General features: G+C 32.7%; 1 protein-coding gene and 1 pseudogene across 5 annotated transcripts; one reads left to right on the top strand and one right to left on the bottom strand.

Moving 5' to 3' along the window:
• Positions 1-267: 267 nt before the first annotated feature.
• On the bottom strand, positions 268-6,588 carry LOC117926531 (mitogen-activated protein kinase kinase kinase 1-like). Of its 5 annotated transcripts, none has more exons than XR_004653150.1 (6): positions 6,531-6,588; positions 6,235-6,309; positions 2,669-2,826; positions 1,363-1,824; positions 1,215-1,274; positions 733-1,054 (listed from the first exon to the last, which is right to left on the bottom strand). XR_004653150.1 is itself a non-coding variant. In XM_034845651.1 (5 exons), the coding sequence occupies exons 2-5, from the start codon at positions 2,297-2,299 to the stop codon at positions 461-463; spliced, it is 252 nt and encodes an 83-aa protein (XP_034701542.1). In that variant the 5' UTR covers positions 2,300-2,826; positions 6,235-6,360; the 3' UTR covers positions 268-460. The 5 variants fall into 5 exon arrangements, 1 of the variants encoding a protein (XP_034701542.1); XR_004653152.1 differs by having other exon boundaries at positions 1,363-1,419; XM_034845651.1 differs by lacking the exons at positions 733-1,054; positions 6,531-6,588 and adding an exon at positions 268-502 and having other exon boundaries at positions 1,363-1,419; positions 2,207-2,826; positions 6,235-6,360.
• LOC117926530 lies at positions 6,544-20,863 on the top strand (annotated as a pseudogene).
• Positions 20,864-23,414: the final 2,551 nt, after the last annotated feature.

Below are 23,414 nucleotides of genomic sequence, written 5' to 3'. Positions count from 1 at the left end.
ACATTCATACTCTCAGTTCCACCAACATCCATTTTCATTTTCTCACCTCCCAAAACCTTATTGTGCAAATTCCTATTCAACCTTCAAATCCAACAGCTATTTGCAGGCTCCATTGACAACCCTAGGCTCATCTTTATACCATTCTCAACCCAAACCACACTTTTACCATTGGGCAAGTTGCTAATGCCAAATATTTAAGACCAGTATACATACCATTGAAATCAGTCCATTTCCCTCAAGCCATGTTTAGTATATGGGAATAAGGAATGAAAATAAAAACTTTGTTTTCATTCCTATATCTTCTTGAATAGAAATAGATTTGGTGATTCCAATTCTTATGTTTGGATGCATATAAGAATGTAATGTTGGAATGATTATTTGTTTCCATTGAAGCTTATACATACGGGCTCCAATTCGGGATATGGATGTTGCCGAGTTAACATCTCTAATACAGACACCACTATTTCATTTTTAGCCAGGGCTTTAACATCTCTTCACAAACCTGCAGTCCAGAAAGTTAAACAATTTGTTCCAATGCAGCAGCTTTGGAATGAAGTGTACTAAATGTACTAAATCGGGTTCTCAGGAAGAAGGATGGGTCACTCAGTTCCAATCCACTTCATTGCATCCCTAATTGTAGGATCCCCCTACCAATCTTCTGGTGATGTACAAATTTTTGTTACCAAATAATGAAGCAAGGGTTTAACCACCCTTAGAAGTAGAGAGAGTTAATGGAAAAAGGTAGCTTGATGCTTAAATTCTCAGATTTGAATGGAAAATCCTCATCAATTGAGCATTCAGTGGTTCCATGCATCTATTAGTGTCAGTATATTGGCAGTTGTACAGAAAGATACTAATGACTGATGCAAAATGAAAATGCATTGGTAATAAGACATGGCATTGACTAAATGCCTTGTAGGATAAAATCTTAGAAAGAGCAACAGTTTGGAAAACAACAACTTATCAATTTGTTAGTTGGGATAGCTCCAGTCCAATAATCGAGCTATTCAATAACCCAATTCAATCATGTCATTTCCTTTTCTGATGCAACCACCTGCTAAAAGACAAGGGTTTCAGAGCCTACATTTTAAGCATGCTTCTTCATGGTATAAGAAGATTCTACCGAGTACAGTTCCATAAAATATAGTTCTCAATTCAAAACCAAACATGATTTGTTAATTTAAGAAATGAAGGAATGAAAGAGAGGAAGATACCTCAGGGGCCATCCGGAATGCAGTCCCTTTAAAAGATTTTATGTTGTTCAATTTGCAAAACTGAAAAGATATACAACCAGAAATATAATATTTAGAAGTCTAGAATTTTGAAACAATAGAGAGATAACTCTAGGAAAAAGAAACTAACCTTTGCCAATCCAAAATCCACAAGTTTCACGGTTCCATTTACATCCACCAGATATCCCTCGAAGATGATACAGAACCAATTAGTCTTACAACAGAAACAATTTATGTGTAAGTAAATGTACAACATTGTGGCTTCAACTGTCATTCCAAATGTCTAATTTCCTGAAGTAACCTCAATTGATTCCCAATGTCCACCCATTTCTTCTTAACAATGCAATTATTGGCCTTTGTTGCGCATGACCAAATCAATAAGCCTAATTTCCCTTATGACCTACTTGTGGTACTTCTGAGTCCCATGATCACATCCCTCCATGGTTCTAGCCTTGCTAGTTATTCCATTTACCATCTCAATCACATGAGAGAGAGAGAGAGAGAGAGAGTTTGTAGCATTGTAAATGGCTTTTGCATTAGGATTCTTTCAATTTTCAGGTTTCCATTCTGTAATCATGACCCAAAAACTCTCCTGAAGAGACACTCAAATCAAGTGAATCAGAGAGATAGAGAGAAAGTTTGAATCATTATTATGTATTTTTTCTTATATGTTGCTTTTAAAGAAAATTTTGACTTACAAATTAAAAAAAAGAAAAAAAGAAAAAAGAAAAAAAAAAAGAGGATATTATAGCAAGATCAAGCACTGAGGCAGAATATACAAAGTGATATATAATACAGCTAATTGCATGAAGTCAAATGGAAGTGGACCACACCTCATATTATAACTGACATGGAGTTTTATGAAAGGATTAAACTATTAAGATACACAATAATCTCAAAACAAACAACGTAAACCCCACATGTGAAGACACGATGTAAGGTACACAGAAAATTGGGGATATCTATATCTATACCAAGGCTTTGGGTAGTTTCATCTTAGTTATCAGACAATGACCATGTTTAACATCCATGCTCCTAACTCTTCTTTTTGTTTTTGGTTTTTCCATTTTTCTTTTCCTGGAAGAGGGCAGGTGGGAGTGTTGAACTTTTCACTTCAAGCAGTCTGTAATCACAGAATTCAGTAAGTGGGCTAACCGGTGCAATCCAAATAATATTGAAGGTTTCAAGAAGATAAAAACAAAAATAAATTAATAAAATAAAAACTGAAGAACTTTCTCAACAGAGTGAACCAATTTTCCCCGAGTAAGAAGGCCGTTTAGTTCATGCATATGCAATTCTCTTGGTAGCAAAGGCAGATAATTGAAATAATCAGCACATGTTTCAAGCAGTAATGGCATGTGGATAGAGCAAGGTATAAACAAATAAAGCACAAGCAATATAACCAAAAAATGTAGTAGTAAGATCATTTGAATCACCTGTGAACTACATTATGCTCATGTAGATAATTCAAACCTTTCACAATCTGCCTTGTGTATTTAGAGGCTTGGGAGTCTGACAGTTTATGCTTTTGATAGAGATTTAAAAGTGAACCTTCAGTTGCAAGCTCAAGAAAGATATAAAGTTTGGTCTTGTCCTGGAATGGCAAGACATTTTGTGAGTAAGCAAGAAAAAAATATGACATGAACTCCAATCCTCTTGATGCAGTACCAGAACCAGATCATAAAGGAACAGACAACAACAAAAACATGAAAAATACTAATTCACCCCAAAGAACAGAAAAATGTAACTACTGAGTATTTAGACTGTCAATTAGACAGCCTGCGAGGAAATAAAAGATGCATATGATGCATGAATGTTTAGAAACATGCATTCAGAAGCAGACCTACAAGGCAAGAACATAGCTTGAAACAATAATAAGGCCAAATACCATGATAAAATAGCTGATACGATAAGTAGATGAGAGATTAAAAAAAGGTTCTTTAGAGGAAAAAGTGAACTTGAAAAATAACAGATGGGGAAGCTCAAGAGACCCCCTCATGAATTTTAGTCTAAGGTTTAGTTCTCATCAAGCAGCTAAAACAGAACATGCCGCTTTAAGAGTCATCCAGTCAGGGCAATCCTTCTATAGCCTCTGAAATAAAATTTTGTGATTAACATCCAAAAATATGATTGAAAATAATAACAACTCTAAAAGCAAAACCTTGGTTACTCAATATAGACTCAGAATCCCTATTAACTCTCTAACAGAGACATGTACTCAGTCAACCTCATGAAGATTGCAACAGTGCTGCTGTGGCCTCAGATTTAGGTCTTGTTTGAGGATATTATTTTGCCTTTAACTTTGGTGAGGAACTGAAGCTAAAGCTAAAACCATTATTTTAAAGGGCAATCTTGGCATTGGTGTGATTTCACTAAACATAAAACAATTTCCCACATAAACTGAAAAACAGCTTGCCCATACGTATGTGTTGAACTCCTTTTAAGGTTAGAAGTACTTCAGTGAAGCCAAAAACACATATTGAAGATCTTATTAGACTTAAAAAGGATCTTTTTGCTTCCAAAAAGTCAATCTAAACAGAGCTTTAGTACTGTTTATTTTTAGTTATGAAGAAATTAAGAAAATATACAAAGAATTTGTAAAAAGGAACAAGCAAACAAATCCATCAAAAAAATTGCACAGGCTTATAAAAAGACAAATACAGAAGTCCGCACACCAGAGAGCCTTTGGCTGCCCAACCTTAAGGAAATTAACCACCAAAACACGGGGCATGATATCCCTAGTTAAACCAACCAAGAACAGGATCCATTTTTGGCCGACCAATAGCCTTTCTAATTCAAGGGATCTAGGCTTCCAGGAAAAAGAGAACACAACTATCAAATTGCATGATCCTCAGCACCCAATGATTGTATCTCGCACAACACTCTCCGACTACTAGCCACCCAAGATAAAACTATTAGTTAATCCACCTCCACCATTAGAGCAAGAAATTTTTGCTTCAATAGTCAGCCCAAAACCAGCTTTCTTTGAGAACCTTGAATAAACTTGCCTGTGATCCCATATTAGATTGCCAATAGCCATCCAATCCCAATTTCCAAGGAACATCAGCAAAATTAAGCTTCAAAACACCAACTGTCAAAGTAGCTCACTACTATTCCAATTGGGAACGTAACTGATGTTGAAGGGAATTCTGATAAATTCTTGGTAACTAATATCCATAGTAATTCTCCTGAAATTCAGTAGACTAACTCTTCCTATCTTCAAATACCCAGGCATTCCTTTCTAGCTTCTTCTACCTGCCATAATTTATCCACCCAGTGAAACAATTTTGAGTAGCAATTACCCTCCCTGACCCATTTCAACCTAGACTCTTGTCTCTAGCTCTTCCCTCCCATAATTCCTCCAACCTTATTTTCCTTTTCATTCTAAGATATCAAAGTTCTTCCGTCATATGACCCATTCCTTCAAGTGTGATTATCACAGTGTTCCTCTTGCCAGAAATATCAAAAGTTTCTTTCTTCAATATTTCAAAGAAAGCTTTGATTGACTTAAGGCTACACAATAAATCTATCATTCCCATACTGAGACCTGAATCTCATGCAACATCCATAATAATATCACCAAATTTTGGGTGCAGCAACCACATATTTTCAATAGAAAAGAGGGTGAGAATCATCTAATTAGTTAACCTCCATATCATGGAGCCATAATCAAATACTAGCCTAGGTAAGATTCTTGAATGATGTTGTACTCTGTTGAGATCAAGAACCTACCAAACCTCTTCAAACTGGGGTTTCTTGCTTGTTTGACCATCGAAAGGCCTCACTCTAAGAGATGAATCAACTAAGCCACAACTTTTGATTAGCTCATCAGTGTCATTCACGCTACTGGGAATTCTAGACAAAATAGCTTTTCCCTAAAAGACCCAATAACATTGAACTCTCCTCAGTGCACCAAGTCAAAAGCTACCCTGAGCAGTTACTCAGCTTCTCCCTAAGCTGCAATTGATTTGGTCCAAAACCTCAAACACCTATGGATCTTCCAGATAAGTTTCAATCGAATTTTAATTGAACTTAAGACAGATACCACCAAAGATTCATGCCTTCTAAGGATTTTGAATCCCATAACATTAAGATCCTTTCTAAGTCCTCTTGAACATTGGGCCTTCACTAGAGTAGCCATTATACTAATAAGGACAAAGACTTTTGATGGTTATTCTATGAGGGAAAGACCTAACTAATGTTACTGCATGGGGGTTCCCAAGCGAGAGCAACAAATTATCAGTCCCAAGTTTTAGTTGGCACTCTAGATTTACTGCAGAGGAGGGACGTATGCCCACATTGATGCCATAATTCATGTCTTCTTCCTAAAGCCAGGAGCATTCTGAGGAATATTAGGACTAGTAATCTGCCACTTGAGCACAGATGTGGTTAAGAGAATGAGGTAACTCTTCAAAGCTAAAAATTTTCCCGTCCTTTTCACCGGTGTTAACAGCCATCAACTGCCTCCACCAATGTTTCTTCCCTATAAATTAGGCCCAACCCAGCACTAGCAGCGAGTTAAGTCCTCCGAGGTACAAAGATGCCAGAGGACTCATAACTCTACAAGACCCAGATCAAGTTCCTAAATTTGTGTCTTGCATGCAGCATTATGTACGGTTTTTTTTTTTAAATATATATCGATATATTCTCCCAAAGATTCAGGAATGAAATTGACAGGATTTCATGAATATACACACAAAATAAAAAGGGGAAAAAAAATCTAAGATTGCCACAATTTAAAAAAATGCAAAATTGCAAACGGTAGCCCTAATTCCAAGAGTGGTACATAATATTGAACAATGTGCTTATGTTGGAACTGACTTGAAAGAGAGATCTCCTGAACCATTACGAAAGAAATTAGGAAAGAACTCTCACGTATGCAGACTGGATCAATATGAAATTGCTTTTGACTGCATAATCTGAGTATGCAATTACTTAGAGGTTAATCAAGATGTATGGAAAATAGATTTAAAGAAGAATTGAACAAATACACAATCAGCACCTTTCATCCTTCTAACCTGTTGAAGTTCATCAATACTTTGCTGCCCGCCCGTCCTTGATCAGTCAACAAAACCTCCTTCACAGCAAAAAAGCGTCCATAAGCCAAAAATGTTTTTTCGGTAATTTGATTTGTTTTTTCCTTTCGGTGAAAATATTTTATATTATTAAAATACCAAATAATATCTTAATATTTTTTAAAATAATTCATTTAAAAAAAATGTTTTCGAAAATAAAATTTAAAAAACAGTGTCATTTTCCCAGTAGCCCATAGGCGGGAAAGAGAGATTCAGAATTCACAAGAACTCAGAAGAGAGAGAGACGCCCATCACAGCCAGGGATGAAAGCCACTAGCCGCCGCTGTCCGAAGGACTCCATCCGCCCACCGCCGCCACCACCTCCCTCCGTCGACCACCACTGCTAATTCAGCCGCAACTCTGACGCTAATTTCGCCAGCAGCCGCCCTTTCTCCCTTGGAATCAACCGCTCCTCCGCCGGCGATGCCCTCACCGACCGGTCCTACCAATTCTCCACCATCTGCACCATCAACTCCTTTCTCGCCTCCCATTCCTCTCCTCTCCCCCTCAAACCCCCTCTCCCCGGCCAAAGACATTTCTGAAACCCTAAAATTCCTCATCTCCCAACTCGATTTCCCCACAACCAAACTTGAAGATCTTCCTATCCTCAAGCACCTCAATTGCCCGATCAAGCTCAACAAGTCCGCTCTCAAAGCCCCCGGAACCCCACATTCTTGGCCTTCCCTTTTAGGCGTAATACATTGGTTGGTTCAAATCGCATTGTATAATGACCATCTTGTGTCGAATTTGGAGTGTTTTGACAATACTTTTGTGTATGCATTGGATAGTTACTTGCATTATATTCGCGGGGATAATGGTGGGATGGAGGCGGTGGATACGGAGTTTATGGGGAAGTTGGAAAGGGAGAGGGACGCAGTGGCGGAAGGTGTGAAGGCATTGGAGAAAGAGGTGGCAGAGAGGGAAGGGAGGTTGGAGGAATTGAGGTCGGGAAATTCGACTAAGGAAGTTGTGGAGAAGGAGAGGGGGGTGTTGGAGGAGGATGTGAAGAAATTTCATGCAATAATTGCAGAATTTTCAGGAAGGATTGCATCTGTGGAGAAGATTTTGGATGAGAAGGAGAAGGAGTTGGGGGTGGAGGTTGAAGAGAATAATAGAATTTGTGAGGAGAATGAAGAGCTGAAGAAGAGGGTTGAGTTGCAGACGTTTAATGCAAGAGATGCAGAGAGGATGAAGAGGGAGTTGTAGGCAGTTGAGAGAGATATCACGGAGTCTGAGGTTGCAAGGAATGGTTGGGAGGAGAAGTCTTGGGATCTTGACACGACAATTGGGCACAAGTTTTAGGAGCTTGAAGCTCTTTCAATTGAATGCAACCAGGCTCTCAGGAGGTTTTCTTTTCCTTATCCTCTTTGTTTGGCTTTCGTACCTCTATAATCCACTCCACTAGGATTTTCTTAATTTCTTAAGTTGCATACTCTAAAGTCTTTCTAGTAATCTTCAGTATGCTTTCTGATAATTAATGAACATGGTAGAATCGTGTTCTTTCTTAGGTTTGGTGTTGCTTGCAATTAATTTTCTCTATTCCATTGAAGTCTACTGTGATTCTTATCAACATTAGGTTATCTACCTCCATGAATTAGATTACAAAATATATATATATATTTTTTTTGTTTTGACTTGTCTGTCATTTATGGGTGATATGAAATATTTTCCTGTTCTTAGCAAATACATTAACATATACAACATTTTAGTATAACTTCAGTGAGAACATAGGATCTGGCTCTGTAGTTACAGCATGACTAGTTGGTGATTCCTAATAAGGATCCAGCTGCTGTTCTCTGCTTAAATTATTCCGGTGAACATGCCCTTGAGGCCTGGCTCAAGAGGTACAGGTTTGGGAGGGTTTGTGGAAGTTTCAGGTTCAAATCCCAATAGGGACAAAAAAATTTACCTAACAAAAAAATAAAATTTCAGTAGACAAAAATTCAGACCAGGTGAATGTAGTTGCTGAACCATTCAATCGCTTATGTCTTCTTGAGTCACATGCATTATTTGGGTGCATTACAGCTTTTGTATTGGTTTATGATTTCATGATTGTTCATCTTCTTTAACCTTTTGAGCTAAGTATTACTCTCAAACTGCTAAGCATTCGGAAGCTTTGTCAAAGTAAGAAAAATAAAAAGGTTTTTAAGGTTAGTTAATGTTCATTCTCGATTTGGCTTTTTAAAAAAAATCTCCATTTAACACTTCCATCCTCACAAGTTTTCTAATCATTTATTTAGAAAGAGATAGGTGATACAGTTGCCCTTGGCAACCTCTTTTTTTTAGGTAGCCTCCTCTCTCTCTCTCTTTCAGTATATGAATTTCAACTTGGAACCTTCCCATACCCACCCAACCCTTTGCCTCTTGAGCCTTGCCTTAGGAGCCTATTGTTTCCCTTGGGACCATGTTCTATTTAACTTTTTGAAGTAAACTAGTAGTCATGAAGAGGCAACACTAAATACTTAATTTTCAGGAGCATCTTTGAATTGAAAAATTAGCATGCCACCTCATGCAACTCTTTCAACCTATTAAACTACAATCTATTGTGAGATTGAAGTATTTTCTCTTGGATGGTTTTCAGGTTAAAGTTAGGAAATGGTTTGCAGTATGTGTTGAATGCCAAAGGGTCTTCGCCTGCTGAGGTTTTGGGAATTGATTACAAATCAACGCTTAAGCCTGCACTTGACTCCTTTGCTGATGACATAAATAAAAGCTCTATGTCAAAGTTGGAAGAGTTGATTTCTCTTCAGCAACAATCAGTTGAAAATGCTGCTAAAATTGAAGCAAAAAAAATCATCTTGCTGCACTTTAATCCAGTAGTGATGAAGTAAGTGAATTAGAACTCACTTTTCTTGTTCAGCAGCTATGCATTTATATAACTCTCACGAAGAATAAAAAACTATGCCTTTTTTATATGCTTTTTGGGTGTGAACAGGAGCATCCAGATTTTCACTTTGTTTTCCTAAAAATTTTGAAGAAGGGTAAAAGTATTGGTGATGTTAGATACAGATTAACTCCAGAAGACAAATTTTGGAGAGGATGATGAATCCTCTACTCATAAAATTCTCAAAGACATTCCTGAATATCTTAGGTACAAATAACAAGATTGATCATGTTACAAGAAAGAAGAACTCCACAGCACATAAAAATTTTGGAAAGAATGACAGACCCATAAAATTCTCAGACACACATACATAAGGATACAGACGGAGGGGGTGTGCACATAGTTGGAGCCAATGATCCCCTATTGAATATGCAATTAACTGAAGTACAAATTAACTCAACCTCTTTTGTTGCTCTCAGAAAAGGCCAAACTCTCTCTCTCTCTCTCTCTCTCTCTCTCTCTCTCTCTCTCTCTATCCAGCTATCCATCTGTCTATATAACAAATCAAAGCAGGTCTTCTTTACCTAGTGGTCTGACTTTGTTAGCAATACCATTTCTAAAGTACCAGCAGTAGCATATACAATTGCATGGTCATTATATTGCATGGATGCCACTCCAGGAAAACTAAAGTTGTAACCGTAAGCTTCTTTGGTATTTTCTTTGCAATCTAAAAGACAAAATTGTTTGGAATCTTGCTTTCCCCTTTGTTTAATTTGTTTTTTTAATTGTGATTTACCTATCCAAAAAAAAAAATGTTTTCTTGAATTGTTAGTAGTTGAATGCACATAAGAAAATTTCTTGGAAAATCAATTACCGCAGTTAAATTGATTGGACTACAATTAGAATTCAAAAATGTGATAATTTAGATGTATTCAAATTTTGACAGAAAAATGTTGTTCCTAGAAATTCCATTGGGATAGAATAGTGCTAAATTCCAGAATGACTCAAATGAAATATGGGAGGGAAAATAATTGGAAAGGAGTATAGTACCACCTCATGGTCAATCTAAAATTTGGTACAAAGGGCAAATGGTGTCAATTACATAAGTAGTTGTCACTCAAAATTTAATAGCAAGAGCTGCCTGGTCTAACCGGTTGTCTAATGGGTGATCATAGTTTTAAAAGGCATGCTTTAAGTGTGCCTAGGCTCAAGGCGCCACCACTCTCAAGTTATTGCTCTTGCTTGCCAAGATATGTGCCTTATTGAAAAAGTGTGCCTTGTTAGCTTTACTCTTCCTTTGTAAACACTTTTATTTTTGAAATTTCTAATTATATACTAAAATGTATATAATTTCATTACTTTTTTATTGAATGCTTCTTTTAAATGTTTCGAATCTTAAATTTTTTATTGATCAAATTAGATTTTGAATCATATTTTACAAAATTGATGTGTATTTTAGGTCACATTTCACTTCACTCAGACACACACCTTGTATTGTGCCTTGTGCTTAAGCAATAGGAGACTTTGCATCTTAGGTGCGTCTTGCACCTTTTAAAACTATGTGGGTGATGAAGGGGATAAATTGAGAGATAAGTTTGTTATTCCTCTTAGAAACACTTCCTGGGAAGGTTGCTTTTTGGGAAATCTGAGCCGGTTGTGGGTTGGGGGTTATTATTAAGCAAGGATGAAAATATTGGTAATCACAGATATATCGGTATTTCGATTTTACAGATGTATCAGATATATCGGAGATATATCGGCGGATATTCTGGAAAAAAATATCGGTAGGCTTAAAATTGTTAAAAACTCATGGAAATGCAAGGAAAACCTCATAATAATATAATTAGAAGTATAATAAACATTTTAAAGTTGTTTTATTGAAAAATTTGATATACATATGATATAATTTGCGATATTAGATGTAATTATATCATGTCGATCTATAAGAAACGTTAATTTTGTAATTGTTCTCATTATAAAGTCACATAAAATACTTCATTTCATTAAATATCAATAATTTGTACACATTACATTGGAATGTCCCTTTAGTACCAAAATGAGGATCGATGTGGTTCAATGGGATTGATAGATGAAGGAACCCCGGCTTGCTGTTGGAGACAATATTGGTACCAACTCAATGAGCCTCGATAATATTGGTTATAAATTCTAACATGCCATGCATATATCTCTTGAGTCCTACCTACTGCCTCTACATGGATAGGATACTCAAAGTTCATCCATGTGTGAGCGCCAAATCCTTCTTCCATCTGATATGGAACTTGGTATGGTATTTGTCTGGAAGGGGAATAACGCGACATACCATACTCTTCATCTGTTGAACTTGAAGGTTGACCATAACTCATCACATGAGGAGGGTAGACGTTAGCCTCATTCGAGGAGTCACTAAATTGAGTCTCTATACTCATAGATTCAAAACTTCCTGAAAGTAACTCCTCGTTATATGGTTCCATCATTCGTTCTCTTCCTTTATAAGGCTTCCCAATAGCTCCTATGTCTGGACCAGCTCTTCTAAAGCCATGGTCTTCATCCTATGTGCAGTGTGTGCAATCATTTTCACAAGTAAATTGGCTGATTGGATATTGACTATGTTGACGTTCATCAATATGTCCTTCCCCATTATCACCTCCATCATCAGTTCCACCTCTTGAACCATTGTAACCAGAAACAGAAGTACCTGTAGCACTAGATCTACTACTATGGCCAGCACTTGTGGAGTCAATCTCTTGGTGGGAATGCAATGCCGCATGAAGTGAGTCATCAGTATCTTTGCTAAAACTTTCAGAGTGAACTTCTTCGGACAACACACGTTCAACATTAACTCCAAATTCTCGAGCATGAGCGGCAATTCGTGGATCAGGATTTCCAACTTCGTCATCCAAGTGTATAGGCCTAACCCACTGGAACAACTGATTATTTTCTTCACCCACCTCGGCTGAAATGTCAAAAAGATCAAGGTAATTTTTTTCAGCAACTCGATCATTTTCTGCCTCCATATCCCGTAACTTTAGCCTCATATTATAGTAACAAAAAACTAATTGCTCCAATCGAGGGTAAGCCAAACGATTTCATTGCTTTGTGTGGATGAGAGCAAACGTGCTCCAATTTCTCTCACATGCAGAAGATGACGCAGTTTGTGAGAGAACTTTGATGGCTAACTTTCTCAATGTAGGTGTTTGATTCCCATACATAAACCACCATTCAGCTGCAACGAATTTGATAATCATATAAATACTTATGTGGTGCATTTACAATAATGATAATCAATTTTTTCCTATAAAGACTCACCAGGCACCATGGTTGACCTTGTTGCAATTGCCGCTCGATCACCGAATCCTCTTTTTGCATCTCTAAAAAGTACAAGCTATGTATTCAACATTTAATTTGTTAGTAAACGTTCAAATAAATTGATTAATGAAATTATTGTTTTATTGACAAAAATAACAATTTTTTATTCACCTCATTTCCAAATTGACCAAGCGATTCAGTAGTTGGATCTAATTTTGCAAAAACATCATGAACAGCTTGAAGTAGTTCCGGATCACTACCAACTCCACGCCTATATTGAAATCTTGGATTCAAGAAGTATGCTACAATAAAATTTAGTAGAGTTAGTATTTTTTTTTTTTAAAGAAACTCAAATACAAAGTAAAAACTTATAAAGATATATAGTACTTAAGTACCTGCTGCATGAAGTGGATGTTTTAGTGTTTTCTCCCAACGATCTTGTATTATTTTGAACATCCAATCTCCATCTCCTTGACGAATAAGGTTCTCTTTCATCACGTGCATAAGCTCGTACACAAATGGCATTGTGGGAACAACTTCAGAATCCACAAGTCGAAGCACCACGTATAATGGCTCATATAATGAAACTATATTTGTCAATCTGTCCCAATACGTATGGTCAAACAATAATTGCTCCAATTCTCGTCCAAGTTTTGTTCGACTGAGTTTGTGTTGTGCCCATTCATCACTCATAAACAATTTTTTCAAATCAACCCTTTTTTTGAGAAGACTGTCAAGAGCAATATAATTGGTAGCAAACCTTGTAGCTCCTAGTCGAACAATGTCTCCACCACAATACTTTCTCATTTGTGCTAGTAACCAACCATGATTGTAAATGAAGTTAGTTATCTTGCGAGCATTGTTTATCACCTCGATAACACTAGGTCTTTTACCAATGTCTTCAAAGATTAAGTCGATGCGGTGTGCCGCACACGGAGTCCAATATAAGTTATACTTCTTCATCAATTGTTTCCCTGCTTTCATGAATGCCGACCCATTATCTGTGACAATTTGGACCACATTTTCCTTACCGACTTCTTTGATAATAGTCTTCAAAAGCTCATATATATACTTGTGGTCTTTGATATAATTCGATACATCGACTGACTTAAGGAACACCGTGGTCCCTTTAGAATAAACCATGAAATTAATAATACTTAATTTCGTGGACCCTGTCCATCCATCTGACATTATTGTGCACCCATATGTCTTCCATTTTTCCCTTTGTTGGTTCACATAAGCTTCCATTTCTTTGTACTCCATTTCCAAGTATTTGTTCTTTATTTCATATGGAGATGGAGGTTCAATTCCCATTCCTGCACTTCATATGTAAAACATGTCACAAAATACTATACTTACTAAAAGTATAACACAATATAACATTTGATAAATTAGTAATTACCTACTTATTGTGCACTAATAATCATATTCTTGAAGTGATGAGACTTTGCTTTTGTCGGTGCGACACTCTCATAAATGAAGAATTTGCTGATTAAGCGTCCCATCGTTTCTTTAATTGCACCACCCTTGAATATATCTTTGATATTTTTTTGTCTTACTGCAAAAGACTTGTAAAGTGAAGGGGCAATAGGGGGTGAATGATGCGAATGTCGCATACTCTATGATTTTCGCATCATCGACGGTATACCAGTAGAAGACTCTCTCGATTTGCGTTTACTTCCTACAATATTCTCATGTTGTTCACGTTCCCAATTAGATGCTTTCGAGGCACGAACTGCAGATCGATATGCATCCCGCTCATCTGGGTGCATATCTATCGGATACATATACACATCTTCATCATCAGCATCTTCATCATCATCATCTTCATTTACCAAATGTGTATGATGAGTCCCCATTGTGCCACGTAATTGACTACGAATGTCTTCAATATCAGCATTTTTCTTTACTTTTGCTTTTTGTTTGTCATGCACCAACAATCGTATCTCTTCTTTCACTTCGGGCGACACTCTTGGACACTTTTTGGTGTTGTTATGCGGGTTCTTATGCGTTAAATGAGACTTGAATCGCGTGATGCCTCCACTTTTCATTACCAACCCACAGAAATTACAAATTGTTCCATTTCGATTACCCTCAATTGGTGAACAATACTTCCAAGCCGGATCTCGTCCTGGCACGGCAGAACCGCCTTCACTAGCCATGTTAAATTTATTGCAAGAAAAATGCACTTAAATTTAAATCTATGTTAATTAAACTAATTAAATAATTTAGCTAAGTTAATGTTTTAAATGTAAATTTAATTCTATTCTATGATAAATTTACTAAATATAGAAATTAATCATAATTGAATATGAAAATAAATCACGATAATAAAAAAAATTGAGCATATTTAATATTCCATATATAGTAATTCATGTTAATTTAACTAATTAAATAATTTAGCTAAGTTAATTTTTTAAATCTAAATGTAATTATATGATAAATTTACTAAATATAGAAATTAATCATAATTGAATATGAAAATAAATCGCGATAAAAAAAATTGAGCATATTTAATATTCCATATATAGTAGTTCATGTTAATTTAAATAATTAAATAATTTAGCTAAGTTAATTTTTTAAATCTAAATGTAATTCTATGACAAATTTACTAAATATTGAAATTAATCATAATTGAATATGAAAATAAATCACGATAATATAAAAAATTGAGCATATTTAATATTCCATATATAGTAGTTCATGTTAATTTAACTAATTAAATAATTTAGCTAAGTTAATTTTTTAAATCTAAATGTAATTCTATGATAAATTTACTAAATATAGAAATTAATCATAATTGAATATGAAAATAAATCGCGATAAAAAAAAATTGAGCATATTTAATATTCCATATATAGTAGTTCATGTTAATTTAAATAATTAAATAATTTAGCTAAGTTAATTTTTTAAATCTAAATGTAATTCTATGACAAATTTACTAAATATTGAAATTAATCATAATTGAATATGAAAATAAATCGCGATAATATAAAAAATTGAGCATATTTAATATTTCATATATAGTAGTTCATGTTAATTTAACTAATTAAATAATTTAGCTAAGTTAATTTTTTAAATCTAAATGTAATTCTATGATAAATTTACTAAATATTGAAATTAATCATAATTGAATATGAAAATAAATCGCGATAAAAAAAATTGAGCATATTTAATATTCCATATATATTAGTTCATGTTAATTTAACTAATTAAATAATTTAGCTAAGTTAATTTTTTAAATCTAAATGTAATTCTATGATAAATTTACTAAATATAGAAATTAATCATAATTGAATATGAAAATAAATCACGATAAAAAAAATTGAGCATATTTAATATTCCATATATAGTAGTTCATGTTAATTTAAATAATTAAATAATTAAATAATTTAGCTAAGTTAATTTTTTAAATCTAAATGTAATTCTATGACAAATTTACTAAATATTGAAATTAATCATAATTGAATATGAAAATAAATCGCGATAATATAAAAAATTGAGCATATTTAATATTCCATATATAGTAGTTCATGTTAATTTAAATAATTAAATAATTTAGCTAAGTTAATTTTTTAAATCTAAATGTAATTCTATGATAAATTTACTAAATATTGAAATTAATCATAATTGAATATGAAAATAAATCGCGATAAAAAAATTGAGCATATTTAATATTCCATATATATTAGTTCATGTTAATTTAACTAATTAAATAATTTAGCTAAGTTAATTTTTTAAATCTAAATGTAATTCTATGATAAATTTACTAAATATTGAAATTAATCATAATTGAATATGAAAATAAATCGCGATAAAAAAAAATTGAGCATATTTAATATTCCATATATATTAGTTTATGTTAATTTAACTAATTAAATAATTTAGCTAAGTTAATTTTTTAAATCTAAATGTAATTCTATGATAAATTTACTAAATATTGAAATTAATCACAATTGAATATGAAAACAAATCGCGATAAAAAAATTTGAGCATATTTAATATTCCATATATAGTAGTTCATGTTAATTTAACTAATTAAATAATTTAGCTAAGTTAATTTTTTAAATCTAAATGTAATTCTATGATAAATTTACTAAATATTGAAATTAATCATAATTGAATATGAAAATAAATCGCGATAAAAAAAAATTGAGCATATTTAATATTCCATATATATTAGTTCATGTTAATTTAACTAATTAAATAATTTAGCTAAGTTAATTTTTTAAATCTAAATGTAATTCTATGATAAATTTACGAAATATTGAAATTAATCATAATTGAATATGAAAATAAATCGCGATAAAAAAAAATTGAGCATATTTAATATTCCATATATATTAGTTCATGTTAATTTAACTAATTAAATAATTTAGCTAAGTTAATTTTTTAAATCTAAATGTAATTCTATGATAAATTTACTAAATATTGAAATTAATCATAATTGAATAATTTAGTAGTTCATATTAAATTAATTAAATTAATTACATAATTTACTATGTTAATTAAATTAATTAAATAATTTAGCTAAGTTAACTAGTTTAATGTAATTCTAAATGCGAATCTAAATCACAAATAATCATCTAAAATAAATATATCAATTTATAATTAAATAATCAAATTAACCTAAATTAATTCAATAAAAATATACAAATTAATTACAATTGAATGTAAACATACTAATTAATTAAAAATACATGAATTAATTATTGCAAACAAAATTAATTACAATTTCAAACAAACATACCTTAAAATGATTGAATAATTGAGCAATCTTAGAAAAAATTGGAGTAATAAGAGAGGAAATGAAGAATCAAAGCAAAAATGGATGAAATTGATGCAAAATGGGCTATTTATAGACGAAATTTGGACCAAAGTAGCTGTTGGAACCTTAAGTAACCGTTCAAATTTAATTTTGGCCGTTGGATCACAAGTTGGAAGCAATCTGGCCGTTGGATCTCTTTGTTAACGTTGGGATTCAAATCTGGCTGTCAGATCACAATTTGGAAGCAATTTGGCCGTTGGATCTCTTTGTTAAAGTTGGGATTCAAATCTGGCCGTCGGATCAACACGGGCGTGATCTGGGCCGTCAGATCACATTAGAGAGAGAGAGGCGATTTTTCGCCAAAAATCGCTAAAAAATCTGCGATAAAAGGGTTGCCCAGGCAATTTTTTGAATAAATCGCCGATTTATCGCCAATCGCCAATATATCGACGATATATCGCCAAAAATCGCCCCTCCGACATATCTCCTCAAAATGTCGCTTCGCTAGCCTCCGATAAGCGATATATCGCCAATATTTCACGACATTTTCTTCCTTATTATTAAGGGACAATCATGGGCATTTTGTATCCATTCAGCTTTAGGGGTTGTACTCTTCTGGTTGTAGATAAAATCTTAGCTTTTGGATGTCGTAGATAGACATCCATTTTGTATCCACTACTAAAAACAATTATTGTATATGAGCAGAGCATGTATTACCCACATTACAGCTTTTTGGCATCAATGGACAGCTCAGGTTGTAATGTTCCTTTGAACTAATACAAAGGGTGACCCAAAAAGTGTGCTACCATAGTTATGTCAAATTGGTCCAGAGGACTTGGAAATTAAATGTCCAATAGTATCTATCTAGGGTGCATGCCATTGTTTCTAAAGTCCATTGATCAGGGTCAGATGGATGCTGATCAAGGGCCAGCTTGTTGTATGGTTTTGATATGGTACCTAGGTGATGTGAAGATATGATAAATAACAAATATAGGGAAGAGGGAGAAGAAGAAAGAATAAGAAATAGGAATACGTGTTCATTTTCAGAATGCACATATCTTTAGGATGCCTTAGATGCACATACTCCAATTGCATAATTCTAGAACTGTGTCCACTTTTGGAAACCAGACATGTGCTTTAGAAAAGTGACCCAAATATGCTTTAGTATAATTCAATTGAGAATATGTGGTATTTTCAAATTGGATTAAAAGGGATGATTAAACTATTGGACATATTGACGTAGGACAACCCTATGATGGTTGCCTACAATCAAATAAGTGGGCTACGGTTTTTATTTTTTAGGGTTTAACCGTTTAAGGAGAGGAATAAAGGATAAAGTTTATGGTAAAGAAAAATAAAATGAAAAACCATTGAGAAAGAAGATACGGAGAAGAAGAGATAGAAACCTTTGAGTTTCACTAAGGCCTTCTAAGAGTCTCACCTAAAAGAAAATCAAGAGTCTTACCATTCAAAATTGCAAAGTATGCAAGAAAATGTTATATTATTAATTATCAATCTATTACTTTGATTTACATCAATTAGCTTTATTTATAGGCTTCTCTAAGAAATTCAAAGCCTACTAGAATTCTAATATGGAAGAGGAGCCGCATTCCCTTTTAGATTTCCTGGAGTGGGTTGCCTCCAGTTGAGGGGTGGTTTGTTTTTTGGCTTTTTGTTTGTTTGGCCTTTGTTGCCTTGTATATGCCCTGTATACGTTGGGGCCCTTTACCCTCTTTAATGAATTGTGTTTGCTTATAAAAAAAAAAGTCTCCTCTAAATTATTTAGCTATTCCTAATTTGATTCCAATAAATACTAATTCTAATTTTATTCTAACTAATACTAATCCCACTTAAAGTTTATTTGTGCCTTCCTTTCCTTTTTGAATATACTTCGAAAGGTTTTCCCCCATCACATGTCTTGGGATGTATGACATGTAGCTCCCTAAAACCCTGGATCTAGCTAGTAGCTTGGGTTGTTCCTTCTATTGGTCCCCTCATTTAGTGAATCAGGTTTCAGATTGATTGGCTAAATGTGGAGCCATGCAAATGGACTCTTTTGTAAGGTATGTTTTACCCCCTTCAAGTGTACATTGTCGTTATATTTTGTACAAGTTCTTGTATCGTCCTTGATTAGTATAGCTATCTTGCTACTTTTGTTAGATTTTTACTCAATTTTTAATCATCCTTTATATTTTGAAAGGGTTTCTCATCCTTGGTTTGTAATTAAATTCATATCAATGAATGATTTGTTTTGGACTAAAAATAAAATAAAATCTGCTGGAGACGTCAATTGTTATTGCACATAGGTTGTCAGGCCCCAAATTTTCAAAGTAGCTTTGATGGCTTATAAAACACTTAAGAAAAATTATTTTTGGATGATAATTAGTCCCTACAAAGGATTGACTACATTTGATTCTTTTTCCAAGTATATTTTTTAGCAAGTAATTTTGCAACTTGCTGATTGGAAATTTGACTATATTTGACATTAGCTTAAACAATGCTTGCATGACTATGCCATGTAAGGTTATTCCATTATTAAAGAACTCCTTTATTAGTGTCAAGAGCTATTGAGTAGAGTCTTTCTAATAATGTGATTTTATTAATAAGCATTGAATAGTATCATCCATCACAGAATCACTCTTTGTTTCTGATGTTTAACTTGATTCTGCAACATAAATTATTGGGTTACACACTGTTTAATCTAATTGTTTTTGGTTCATGGATATTTATCTTCTGGTTGATTTTTGACAAGGAATCAGAATGAATACTTTTTAGACTATTGTTGTATGAGGTTAACCATGGATGAATGATCAATTTGTCAGGTGGAAGCTCAATTAAATTTTTTGAAGAAGGAAACGCAAAACTACACCTCCAGATGTGCAACGGAAGCTAAGAAGTTGGTGGAGGATGTTGAGATAGAAACCCATAATGTAGATATTGTGGAAAGAGAAGTGGCAGATGTTCTGGAGGTATAATTTTGTTCTTCTTGTCTTAAATAGTTAGTTAAGGATATCAATATTGCCAGGGTGGATCTCGTAAACCTGAAAGAAACTTATTTTAGCATAAGTTGGTTTCCCTTTTCAGAGCTAAAAATTCCTACCTGGCTCTATAATTGTTCTTGATTAATGTGAATAATATTAAAAAATTCAAGGGATTCTGACTAGACTTTGTTGTTGTCATGAAGACGTCCAAATTGAAGATGCAGGAAGCAATCAAGCAAAATGAGGAAGAAATTCAGATATGTGCTTGGGAACTCTATGCTTTGGTTGATTCAGTTTCGAAATACAAAGAGCACATGGCATCAAAAATTTCAGAGATGAAGAGCAACCTTTCAGAAACAGCAGGAGCTGTATCAGATTCTTACAAAGGCTCCTTGTCAGCACAGTTGGTATCACTTTGGATACAAGCCACTGACACAAGTTCTTTTTCTTTTTCCTTTTCTTTTAGGGTAATGGACTGATTTGTATTGTATATATACTTATCTTAAATATTTGGTATTAGCAACTTGCCCTATGGTAACAGTGTGGCTCGGATTGAGAATGGTATAAAAGATGAGCCTAGGGTTGACAATGGAGCATGGGTTGGATCTGAAGGTTGAATGGAAATTTGTACAATAAGCTTTTGGCAGGTGAGAAAATGAAAATGGATGTTGATGGAACTGAGAGTCTGAATGCCCTATGCACTAAATTTAGAGCATCAATAATTTGGGAATCAATACTTTATGTGATTAGAGACCTAAAAACCCATGGAAATCATGTTTGTAACTCGGCCTATTGGTTTGCATTTATTATGAAAAATGTATGTCAAAACCAATTTAACAAATGTAAATTAAAGCATGTGCCAAGATAGAACTTTCCATTTTTCCAATTTAACCAATGAGATGCAAACATGAACAATGGGTTTCGGTTGGAAAATGTTTTTCATTTTTCATTTATTTTTATTCTCTAATAGCTTTTATTCCTTTTTTTTTTCTTATCTTGAAAATGCCTTAAGTCAAAAGAAGTGAAAATCAATTTTAAAAATGGAAACTATAAATCACTTTTTTGTTTAAATTGTTTTCTTTTGTGAAGAAAACATAAATCAATATTTCAGAAAATAAAGTTTTAAAAATAAAAAATCTGGAAACACCAATTTTGTGTTTTCATAATTTTCTTAGGAAATATTAAAATCGTTTTCTAAGAAGGTGAATAAAAAAGTAATGAAATAATGTGAAAGACTTTATGATGTATGTTTACCATGTTCCTTTTTATTTTATTTTTTATTATTTAATTTTTATTTTTAAAAATTTTTCTTTTGATTAAATAATTCATTTAAAAGCTATGTTTAAGTGGGCATTTGGTAAAACTTATTACTTATTACTTAATGATTTAAATTGATTTTAAGTTAAATGGTTCTTAACAGGTAAACTTAAAACTTTTATTCTGAATTATCAAATTGACATATTCATCCTTATTAATTTTAACTAATAATTATATTTTCACTAATCCTAAATAATAAATTTATTTGTTAAATATTCATATTTAAAGTATTAAAGATACAAGTACAATCATAAAAAATAAGTAATAAATGTAGACAAATAAGGTAAAAAAGATTTGAGATTAAGAATAAGTTAACTATTTTAACTTAGAGTTAATTTTATTGAGACTCTTCATGTTTAGTGTAAATACATTAAGTCATCATAAGTTTCAAATTTCAATTTCACCAATTAACATCCCTATAAATGTATTATGTATATAAATTTTATTTTTTAACGAATAAAATTTAGTTTTTAGTGAATTGTTAAACACTCCTATCTAAAATATTTTTACTTGAAATCTCTTAAAAAAATAAACTTTTTAAACAAAATAAATTCATAAGGGATTACCGAGTGTATTTATATCAAACCTCAAGGGGTCTCAATGAAATTAACTCTTTTGACTTATTTAAAAATAACTTTAAGTTGTAATATTAAGTTATTTTATTAAACATGCTTAATCTCTTTAATTAGTTAAATTAAATTATTAAATCATATTAAGTCATTAAGTTGATTTGCCAAACACCCTTAAGTTAACTATTTTGACTTAATGCTAATTTTATATTATAATATTAAATTATTTTTACCAAAAATAGTTAATCTACTTAATAACAAATTAAGTTATTATGTTATATTAAATTATTAAGTTGGTTTACCAAACACCATATAAAAGAGGTTTAAAATTATATTATCAAAGTATATTTTTTATATTAATTTTAGAATAAAATCCTTCTTTGCTTCAACTATATACTAGGATCCATCCCTTTTTAGTTTCTCTTTTAAAGAAAATAGCGCATACAAAACTAAATGACTTTATTTGGGTGTTTTAGAGTAAAAAAATTAAAGCTAAGAAAAGACAAAAGCTAGTTTACAAAATCTTAGCTTTAAAGCAAGTGAAAAAACATCTATAAAGGAGATAATTTGTATATCATTTGGTCTACAATTATCTTATAATCTATTACAATACTACACAAAACAAAGAAGCATCTAAAATACTTTAATAGATGATATTTAAAAGCAAATTAAAGTCAACTCACAAAGACCTTGATTAATCAAAGTAGAAATATTTGGAATATTGAGGTTTGACCAATTGAAATAATTCAACCATTTTAACTTAACTAAGAACATTTTGTTTGAAGAAAGATCATATCATTAATTCATAAAATTCAATTAGAATCCACAATTGTAAGATGGTGATAGTATTGAACCATGAATATCCCACACATGTATAAATGCCACATTAATAGATATGATTTTATCAAGAAGTATTATTGGTATCTTGAAACACAAAGACAAGTATTAAGTTATGTTTAGTTTCCAAAAAGCATTAAAAAAAATGTTAAGAAAAATATTTGTTTTATATTTGGTATCTCATGGAAAATAGGGAAAAAAATTAAATATTATTATAATTTTATGTGTAAAATGGGTTTGAAATAACAAATAAAAGTAATTTATTAATTTTAAATATAATTCTTTTATGTTTCTCCACATTTCCTTTCCTTGTACTTTTTCTCTTTATTTTATTTTCCTCAAATTTTTCAAAAAACAATCATAACATTAGAGAATTATTGACCATGAATCAATAACAATTACGTTGGATTGATTAAGTTGAAAGTTGGCTCTAGAAAGTAATAAACCATTGAAGTTGACAAACCAAGCCGAGTAAGATTAGGAAATGGTATTAATTTAATACTTT

This window comes from Vitis riparia, chromosome 12 (genome assembly GCF_004353265.1).
Source record: "Vitis riparia cultivar Riparia Gloire de Montpellier isolate 1030 chromosome 12, EGFV_Vit.rip_1.0, whole genome shotgun sequence".
Lineage (NCBI taxonomy): Eukaryota > Viridiplantae > Streptophyta > Magnoliopsida > Vitales > Vitaceae > Vitis > Vitis riparia.
Note: the sequence above shows the minus strand (reverse complement) of the source record. Positions and strands in the feature narration are given on the sequence as shown.